This window comes from Myotis davidii, unplaced genomic scaffold (genome assembly GCF_000327345.1).
Source record: "Myotis davidii unplaced genomic scaffold, ASM32734v1 scaffold1, whole genome shotgun sequence".
Lineage (NCBI taxonomy): Eukaryota > Metazoa > Chordata > Mammalia > Chiroptera > Vespertilionidae > Myotis > Myotis davidii.
Window position 1 is genome coordinate 1,611,225 of NW_006294681.1, and position 10,611 is coordinate 1,621,835.

Sequence of the window (10,611 nt, forward strand, 5' to 3'; positions counted from 1 at the left end):
AAATGAAACTCTGTGAGGCCGTTACAAAGTGACTTTCAGCAATTATTTGCAAAATCGCTTCTTCAGGGACAAAAGTCTGTAGAAGAGACTGGACCCAGCAGGAAACTGTCCCTCCGCTGGTTGACAAAGGTCATGAGAAGGCTCGCAGTGGGCAGGTGGATGACGTTTAAACCATGAGCAAAGGCAGAAGAAGGCAGGCATCGCTGAGCTATTTTGTCTTTGGGAAGGAAGCAAAGACCGGCCATCTGAGGTCTGGGATATCTTATTTGCCCTGAGAAGACAAAAAGGCATGACAAAAGCCCACTGGAAGAGGACTACCTGACCATCTGATGCTCAGATTCAGGGGGAGGCAGAGTGAAGAGGAGGAGCCAACAGGAGGTGTCTTTCTCGGATCCTGAGCCTTGATGACCAGGGTCTGGAGCCCAGGTGGAAGAAAATATCAAATTGCAGTCACAGCAAGGCCTGGCTGATGACCAACACATGTAGAGGAAAGAAAACTGGAATGAAGGCTTGTATTGCAGACCCAACGGGACATGGGACAAACCACTGCAACTACCAGCCCCAGTCTCCTCCCCTGTAAACCAAACAAATGAATTGCCGAGGTCTCTGTCAACGCCACAGTTTGACCCAGCAGAGAATAACACATGGCACTAGGCATCTTATTTCTTTTAACTTCCATTCCCTAAAATAATCTTATATTATTTATCATTTATAAGAATGGGCATATGACACATTTTAATAAAGTGAGTGTTTAGAAAGGATGTATTCAAGTGTTGAAGTGTGTGTATAGATGTGTGTGTACAACATGAATAAGTCAATCAATCTTATCTCAGATATCAGTGACAGCTGCCAGATTTGCAAGCCCAAGGTGTTAGGAGAATATAGTCAACACTTTTCAGTGATTGAAATCACTTCATGGGATATTTTTAATAAGTAGTACCTGGAAGATGTCAAGATTTCTCTGTGTCTGTCTGTCTCTGTCTGTCTCTGTCTCTCTGACACACACACACACACACACACACACACACACACACACACCCCCTAGGGAAATGTACAATAAAACCTGATTACAAAAAATTCTATGAATTCCTTCATTTGAATAGTTTTTTAGAGAAACAGACTATCAATAGTATTCATTCCACTCTAACCGATATAATGTTCTTGAAGAAAAACAGATGAAGGGAAACACAGGTCCAACTTTTACTGAGAGAAAATACTAATAACACAAAGGAAGGCTCACATACTTTGCAGGGATCTGTTCTGTTTCACTTTCCTAAGCACTGGTGCCCATTCCATGTTTGTTGAATTGAATAAAAAGAAAATAATGACACTTATCATTTCAGAAAAAAAGGTGCTGCCAAAATAAAAACGTTAAAGAGTTATGACCATGGAAGAATTAATTTATTTTTGTAGAAGAACAGTGAGAACCAAGTAATCCATTTGATTGGTTCTTGAATTTAAAATTCAATTTTCAGAAAAGGAAAGCTAACACATACCCTGCAGAATTAGGGAAACAAAGAAGGATCTTGGGTCATGACTTTTTCTTTCTTTCTAAGAAGAAAGGTAGAAAGATGAGGTAGAAATTCTCATTTCACAAAGTCCAAGGAAGATGATTCATTTTTAACCTGACACCAATTTCTTCTACAAATATCAATATTGAAGAAACTTTATCCATCTAATAGAAATGGCATTTTTTTCTTAGTCCACAATAAAGGCATAAAGAGAGAGGCTAGCCACAAACTGTAAAATTTTTGAGAATTCTGATTTTTGAGAATTCTGGTTTGCCACAGGCGGCTCTTATATTTAAAATGGATCCACTCCCTTTCTTCATTGCACATTGATTGTGAAGTTACACAGGCAGTACTTTCCTTCATTAGTCCTACTTTTGGGCATAACACCCTTTAAGTTGTGGGCCTATTTATAGGGAACAGGGTTTGTAGATGCTTCCCCAGACCTTCTATCCAGCAAAGGATACAGATGACTCTTTAATGGGAAAGAAATTAAAAAACACCAAACCAACACAGATATTCAAGGTTTCTAAGTTTAAAGAGGTCAATTATTTGTATTTTTCCTACTTCATTCAATGATCCCTTGAGAACAGCTACTACCTTGGGCTGAAATGACAAGTCAGAGCATTTGAATTCTAATCAACTGTCAGAGTTCTCCTGCTTATACACTGAAGTATCTCAGGAATGATAAGCGAGTGTTTGCTTTAAGAAATAATTAGCCAGAATATTCATTTCATAGTGAGTCCATATTTCGGGATACTATAAATTCTAAATTAGGTCTGAAATGAAGATATGTTCATTCTTGGCAAGACTCCTTTCTAATTTACAAAGATTGAAAAGAGCAATTTTGGTTTTTATTTGATTCCCAATGTAGCAGAGTCGTGACAGGTTTCCTCAGCTCTGCGACATACATTTTAGCTGGCTCTAATGAAGACAAATTCCTCTCAATCATGAGTGCCCCATCCATTAAGTGAGACAGATGGCAGCCTTACTATATTTTGCTAGATCCAGTCTCTTGAAGCTGGCTGCCCCCCCTTCTTTAGGAAATAGCAGGGCTTATTTTTCTGAAGGAAAAAAGAAAGAAGTCAGTATTTTGCTAGGGCAAGATGTCAAGTTATCTTCAAAACAAGTGAGCCAACAGCCTCTCAGATTTGGAGTTGGTTGAGCATATGCTTTTGTTTCAGGGACGCATACGTTCGTATTATATGGCAGGAGGAAAGCTAAGATACTTGGGGACATGCTGGCTTAGAGCTTTTCCTAAAAGAGAGGTTTGAGATTTCTCTGCTGTAGACTGTAAGGCACCCCATGTCCCCTGGGAATTCCCTAGCCACCTCCCAGCCCCTTGTAATTCCCCCGCTTAACTTTTGCTGCTTTGAAACATGAGTGGAAGCCGAAATAGACATCAGGTAAACTGCAGAGCATCCCAGCTGCCTGTGGCTCCACAGAGTGTTACCAGGAGACACTTAAGAAAGGCTAGATCAGTGGTCGGCAAACTGCGGCTCGCGAGCCACAGGCGGCTCTTTTGCCCCTTGAGTGTACGTGCATGCCCGTACGTGGTATTTTGTGGAAGTGCCACACTCAAGGGGCCGCAGTTTGCTGACCACTGGGCTAGGTGATTGACACAAGATAGAAGACAGCCTGGGGTAGAGTCAGCCAAGGTTTACAAGACACTGTCAAGGTCATTCTAAGAGAGAAAAAAACCCATTGGTTTTAACTTTCCCCTTCTGCACACCAGTCAGCCCTAAGGGCTCATGGGCAGTGGATGTCCTGTCTTCAGCTTTACCAGAACCAGTTGTGAGGAGAGCACTTGAACCTGGACCTGCACCGTCTCAGGATGCTGCGAGAGGTTCTGGCAAATGAGCACAGATAGTTCATTCTCTCTTCCTCTGACCACACACACACACTTCCATATGGAGAAGCCAAGACTTGGTGAGAAAGTGGATATACTGACTGTGTCTTTGTTGAAAGCCCTACTGCATGATACACAGTGCAGAGTGGATTCCCTAAAACAGAGGCAAAAGCTGCAAGAACTGGAAACACTCGCTTTAAGAAGCAGCACGTGACAAGTGATAGGACTGGGTCAGAATCACCCAGATCCTGGGGACTGCCCATGGTGACCACACAGTTCTACACTCTTTTCCTCCTTTTTTCTTAAGTAAGCAGGGCCTCTAAAGCGTAGCACAGAAGCGGAGAGGAGTGGAGGAGAAAAGTGGGCAAGAGAGGAAGTGAAAGATCTGTCTAACTTGTTTATGATGAATGGCAAATGTTTTGGAAATTCAGAATATCATTATGGAGTCCTGAAATTGCCAATTGGAACAGTTATAACTTAATTATTTAAATGAAGGAAGATTAAAAAACCCAAACACACAACACATATCATAATAAGTAGTTGCCTGTGTTGAATTTCCATAGAAGAATTGCTAATGTAAGAATTCCTCCTCAAACCAGTTACCTGCAGTTAGACACAGGTCTCTGCTGTGCATCGTAGAGGAATGTAAAGTTTACATGGAGATAAAACAGCAACAACAGCGACATGGTGCTATTTTGTGAAATGTTAACTAGGTTTTGTTTGTGAGTGGGGGGCATAATAGAATGACAGTTTAAGATGTTTAAAAATTAATTTTATTCCTTTGACTGATTTTTCTACGATTTTGATGTTCTATTAGCTTTCTCCATAATAATATATATTAGTCTTGGAATTTTAATATCAAAGTTATTTTTTAATGAATACATGCAATTTGAAGTCTGCATTATTACTAATCACTTAAACATGGGCAATTTTTTCAGGCTACGTTTTAGAAAATGTGGGGGAGTTTGGTGCTTCTATGGGCTTTTCACTTGGGGGCGTAATAAGAGATCCAGACAGAGCCCAACTTATTGTTATGACATTACAATAACGACTGCCTCTCAGTTGTGGAGTGCTTCACAGTTTACAGAGTATTTTTATATTTTCATTGAACTCTCACCTCACCCTTGGGAGGTAGGCATTATAGTTTCACTTTATAGATGAGAAAAACTGCAGGGTCGAGATGTCCAACACTATCCAAGGCCACAATGGTGGACCTGGGACCCAAACCTCACCTTGTGCCTTCCAAGTTCTCCTTCCTTTGGCCATAGCTCTGCCACCTCTGTATATATTTAGAGCTCTGGGCAAGCCCCCAAAGTCTTCTAGGTTTCAGCTTCCTCAACTGCACAATGACGACTTGGATTTGACCATCTCTCAGGTCCCTGCTAGCTCTTCTTCGTTTTGAATTTGAGTTTATTCAGGAGAATGAAAAGTGATGGGATTCAGTAGGTGTCAGATGACTGAAGGGACACAATCCAGAGGCTTCCACAAAGCCCACCATGGTTGTTATGAAGTGGTAGGAACCAGGGTGGACTTTGATGTATAAGATCTGATTCTTAAGGAAGTCTCATAAAATATATGGACTCCACAAAGAAGAAGAAAAAAGGAACCTCTACACACAAAACATCTGCATATGATTTTAGGTGGTTTACAGACTGACTTGTAAGAGATGCATGGGCCAAGTTAACAACTGCTGGAATAAATAGTACACATGTACCCCATATTTTGGGGTCTATAGGAGGCCTCATGTTGGTTTTCATACAAAGTGAGCCAAACTTATTTTGACATGGGAACTAGTAATTGAAATATATGATTAGAAAAAATTGTGGTGTGTTTTCAAGACATCTTCCCCATGGAAAATTATGTTTCTGGTATGAATTTCTCAGTGGGGTAGGAGATACTAATCAGGGTGGGTTAGGAGAAAGAAAAGTTAATGCAGCACAAATGTAAGTATTATATACTTATATTTAAGTATATAAGTACTTAAAGGCAATTCCACACCATTTTAATGCTCCTTTTGAATATCTTCAGAGCAATATTTCTGGTTGTGATTTTTGCGCCACATGCCCTCAAGCTGTAGGTTTAGGTCTGACACCAGTGTCAGGACTTGGATAAAGAGTAGAAAATATGGCCCTCATAGATACTCACATTCCCTCCAAAGGGGAGAGGTGTTTTGCTTTAATTTCACTTTTTCATACCCCCCGACACATATTTTTTTCAGAACACAGGAAGAGCAAGATATCGCGCCAGAATCTGAAAATTTAGATTGCCATAATATTATTCTGGGCTTTGGGAAGTCGAAAACAAAGGAGAGCTCCATGTTTTGACTTGTGGTGTTGAAAAAAATGATCCATACTCAGTGTGAAAGCCAGGCCCACTATTTGCACCCATTTATCACAGCATCTAACTTCCTGTCTAGTAACTCCAAGTAATGTTTGCTAGTGTAAACTCCATCAGGTCTAGGATAAGTGCAGCCATCAGCAGTCCTGACGTACCACCTCACTAATACAAACCAATGTTTCTCATGGAATTGTCTGTAGGTTTTCACAGCTTTTTTTTCCCCCATTCTGCATGCCTCATGTTAAATTCTGTTAAAAAATTTAAAACCAATTTTTTTTTACAACTTACAAGTATTCATATAAGAAGAAAATGACTAAAAAATACCCACCCGAGCACCTACAACTCATCTAGCGCACAATGCTAATAACACACAGGCTGTGACCGAAGAACTCCGTGATCTGTGGGAAAGCAGGGAGGCGCAGTCCGTCCTCTGGGAGAAAGTGAGACATGTTGATGCAGAGAGGAGCTGTCAGTGACGCTTAGCTTCCTAAGTCAAGTTCAGCACTTGCATTTCAGGGTTGATGCCATTACTTATTTCGACCTGAAATAGAGAATAGGTATTGCTTTAAAGAACTTCAAAACTGAAAGCTAAATTTCCTTCCTAATCATTCAGGCTTTTCAAAATGCAAAATAGCTTGTGGGCGTGCCTTGTACAGCCTGTGTAAAAGGCTGTAGCAACAAGGAAGGGAAAAACCTGAGCTTCTTGCTTCTCAGATTAGAGCAAGACACACAGATATGAACAACAGACTGCAGGACTGGTTTCCTGGGCTAGATGTGCCAACCACATAGCAACCGAGGAGTGATGGAAAGGTATTGCCTTTGATTGCTGTGGGGTAAAGATGACAGGGTGGTATTGTCTCCAATCTACTAGATACAGCCCTAGCCTGGTCTTCCTACAGCATCCTGTTTGTTTCTCAAGAATCGTCCTCATCTGACTTTCATACCACTGAACCATTGATCTCATATACACCCCATCCTGTGATGGTTAATTTCATGTGTCAACTTGGCTAGGCCACAGTACCGAGGTATTTGGTCAAACACCAGTCTAGATGACTCTGTGAAGGTATTTATTAGGTAGGATTAACTTTTAAATCAGTAGACTTTGAATAAAGCAGATTCTTCCATAATGTGGGTAGGTTTTATTCAAGCCATTGCAGGCCTTAAGGGCAAAGACTGAAGTCTCTTGAGGAAGATGGACTTCTGCCTCCGAATTCTGCCTTTGGACTCAGGACCGCAACATCAACTCTTCCCCGGGTCTCCAGTCTGCTGGCTTGCCCTGCAAATTGCAGACTTGCCAGTCTCCACAATCACATGAGAAAATTCCTTAACATCTCTTTCTATCTGCCTATCTATCCATCCGTCTATCTGCCTCCCTCCCTTCCTTCCCTTCCTGTCTCTCTAGACACAGACCTAGACATCTATATCTAGATCTAGATACATATGCTATCGGTTCTGTTCCTCTGGAGTACACACTGTCATTTCCAGTCATTCTGGTCTCCACACGTTTGACAAAGATTCTGTGCATATTCCTGATTTCATACTAGGTGAGGGTTTTGGCTTATGCACCTTCACACAATATTAACCTCAACACTATCTGCCACATAGCTGGCACTTAAATATTTATTGAGTACTTTTGCTCTTGTTTTTTCTCTCATGAGAAAAGTCTTAGCTGATCTAAATCCTATTCACCTTTGAGGTTCAGTTGAAATTTCTTCTCTGTGAAGACTGCAGCTTCGATCTCAGCTGCCTTGCTTTCTCATCTGCTAATAGCAGCTCCTACGTAGCAGCTGCACCCCACGTGGGGCTAATGGCACTCCGTTCACAATTAATTTTGCTCTGATTGGTTCTCAGGTTTGTAAGTTTTCTCCTTCCCACTACATGATGAGCCTCACACCAGCAGATAATGTGTTTTACACTTACGTTATACACCTGCCTAGCCACTGGCTTCCATTAAGTCAGTTCAACGACTCTCTCTATGGTGTGGAATGGACTTGTTAGTCATAAATTGAAATAGCTGAGGAAATTTCCAGCTTTCCAGTTTCACTCCCTGTATATTCTGTTCTCTCCTGCACTACTCAGGAGCTGGAGTTCTTCTGTTCTCTCCCTGTCTTCCTCCCACCTCTCCTCACTTCTATTTCTCTACATTCTGGCAGACAAAGCCCAATGTTTACCCCTTTTACTTCACAGTAGTTCAACAGGGATTATTATTATTTTTTTTACTTTTTGTAAATTTGCTGTTAACCTGCACCTAATTAAAACATTTTTATTTTTAAATTACAGTTGACATACAATATTATGTTTCAGGTGTATATCCACTGATTAAACATTATATAACTTACTGAGTGATCATCCCGATAAATCTAGTACCACCCAGCACGAGACATAGTTATTACAATATTATTAATGGTATTCCCTATGCATGGAGAATGGTATTCTCCATGACTTTTCTGTAACAATCAATTTGTATTTCTTAAACCCTTCACCTTTTTCACCTATCCTCCCTTCCCCCAGTTCCCCAACACCCCGTCCCTCTGGCAACCAACATTAACAGGGATTTAAACTAAAAGATAAAAAGATGAGATGAGAGGGGTGGAATTTTTGTAGTTCTCTACAACCCTCTAGTTAGAATGGAGGTTCAAGGTCCTGAATTTTTCTTATCCAGCCACCAGGTAAATCCCTTCTAGAATGGGGATAAGGCCGTAGGAGAAGATCTTTCTCTTAGTTAGTGATAGTATTAGTGGGGGCTGGGAAACTTCTAGGTATCTGTTATTTTATCGTCAATGTTAGCTCTGCTTCTAGCTAATATTTTCTGCTTTTGGGCTTCAGCAGCAAGGATTAGTAAAGCAGGGAAGAAACCTGAGTCAGTTCCTATGATGCAGGTAGGAATCCTGGAGGGTTACCCCAGGCATTGGGAAATAGGTCTGCAAGGAGTTTTCCAAGAAGACAGTGAAGCCACTTTGAGAGGAGGTACAGTGGGGCCTTGACTTACGAGTGTCCCGACTGACGAGTTTTTTTGAGATACCAGCTGTCTCTCCGCCGATTTTTTGCTTTGAGTTGACAGAGTAATTTGAGTTAGCGAGCTCCTTAATGAGCTCGGTCTCAGAAGGAATTAAACTCGTAAGTCAAGGCCCCACTGTATTAAAAGGAAAGCTGGCCCAGCTGGCGTGGCTGAATGGTTGAGTATCGACCTAAGAACCGGGAGGTCACGGTTCAATTCCAGGCCAGGGCACATGCCTGGGTTGCGGGCTCAGTTCCGAGTGTGGGGCATACGGGAGGCAGCCCATCAATGATTTTCTCTCATCGTTGATGTTTCTAACTCTCTCTCCTTCTTCCCTCTTCTATGAAATAAATAAAAATATGTTGCCTCTCTATTAAATAAATAAATAAATAAAAGGAAAGCCTATTGGTAATCCTACATTAGATTTTAGTAACAGATTGATTTTTAAAAATCAAACAAACACAGAGGTAGAGAGAATGGTACTATGAATCCCTATGTACTCACCTTCCAGCTTCTACTAAAATAAAAATTATGCTAATCAAGTTTCATCTATCCACCAAACTTGTTTTTTTGGTTTTTTTGTGTGTGTGCGTGTGTGTGTGTTTGGCTAGGGTATTTAAAAGCAAATCCTAGACATGATGTCACTTAATTCATCAATACATATCTATGATTCACTAACTTAATGATTCTTAACCAGGGGACATTTGCCAATTGGTTGTCACAATTTGGCTGTGTGTGTGTGTGTGTGTGTGTGTGTGTGTGTGGGATGCTACTGGCATCTAGTGGGGAGAGGCCAGTGATGCTGTTAAATATCCCCAAATTCACAAAGCAGCCCACTCCAAAGAATTGTCTGGTCCTGAGTTAATAGGGCTGAGGTTGAGGAATAATGCTCAACTGATGAGAATGTCTTTTTCTTTTGTTACCTATTGATTAGCATACCTATCAAAACAGGCAACAATTTCTTAACATCATTTACTATGCAGTCCATATTGACATGTCTTCAATTATCTGAAAACATCTGGTGTGGCCACTGCTCTGTCGGTGGCATCATTCCTTCCCAGCAAGGACAGTGAGCCCGAACTACTAGTACCGACTGCACGAGCCACAGAAACACAGCCATCGCACTGCTACTTGGTCAAACGCGTACACTTGAGGGTGCGTTCTGACATAGTCCCTAAAACGGTATAATCATTTCCGATGATGGATCAAAAAGTTCCTAATACCAGTGACAAAGGGAAAGCCTCCCGAGCGAGGGAAAGCAATGAGCCCCCTTTGTCTAAGTAAGGCGGCCTTTCCTTTGGGACGCTAAGAGGGCGCCCAGTGCATCACAGTTGTAGCGCCCTGGCTCTGCATTCCGGAGACAGCCCTGGAGCGTTAATGCCTCTGTAAGTGGCTCCCTTTCCAGAGCCGATGGAAGCCCCCTGGCACAGGACTCCACGCTCAGTGATGGGAAGCTGAGCCCGCCTTGGCCGTGAGCAGATTACAGACACCTTACTCTGCATGTGACGGGGGACAGACAGCACGGATAGGTCAATACGGAAGTGGGAAAGCCAGGCGAGACAAACAGAAACGGGATAAGGACGGAGAGCTATCACTTCATTAGTCTTTAGGCGCGTGGTCAAAAAATGGAGTGATGGGGTGGATGCAGGTCGTAGACGGCAGGTCCTCCAGCCAAGTTTACTAACACATGGCTGGCGGTTACCGGATTTGAAGGTAGTGTTGGAAAGCACAGCATTCTCATCTCTCTCCACCTCTCCCCCGCCCCCCCCCACACACTCACACACACACACACACACCTTTTTCTCTTGGCATTTCCTTATGTACCCACTTATTCTCCCTCCAAAACCCACTGAAAGAAAATCAGGGAAATCATTTGGAACATAGCTGGAAGTAAAAAAAAAAAAAAAAAAAAGAATCAA

The 10,611-nt window shown here is 41.8% G+C and overlaps 1 protein-coding gene across 1 annotated transcript in view; it reads right to left on the reverse strand.

The window, feature by feature from the left end:
- Positions 1-4,098: 4,098 nt before the first annotated feature.
- The window catches only part of NKAIN3 (Na+/K+ transporting ATPase interacting 3), a 201,253-nt gene continuing 194,740 nt past the window's right edge, over positions 4,099-10,611 (reverse strand). The window contains exon 6 of the mRNA XM_015567420.1: positions 4,099-6,235. Within this exon, the coding sequence (XP_015422906.1) occupies positions 6,226-6,235 (10 nt within the window). The 3' untranslated portion in view covers positions 4,099-6,225. The remainder of the gene's footprint in view (positions 6,236-10,611) is intronic.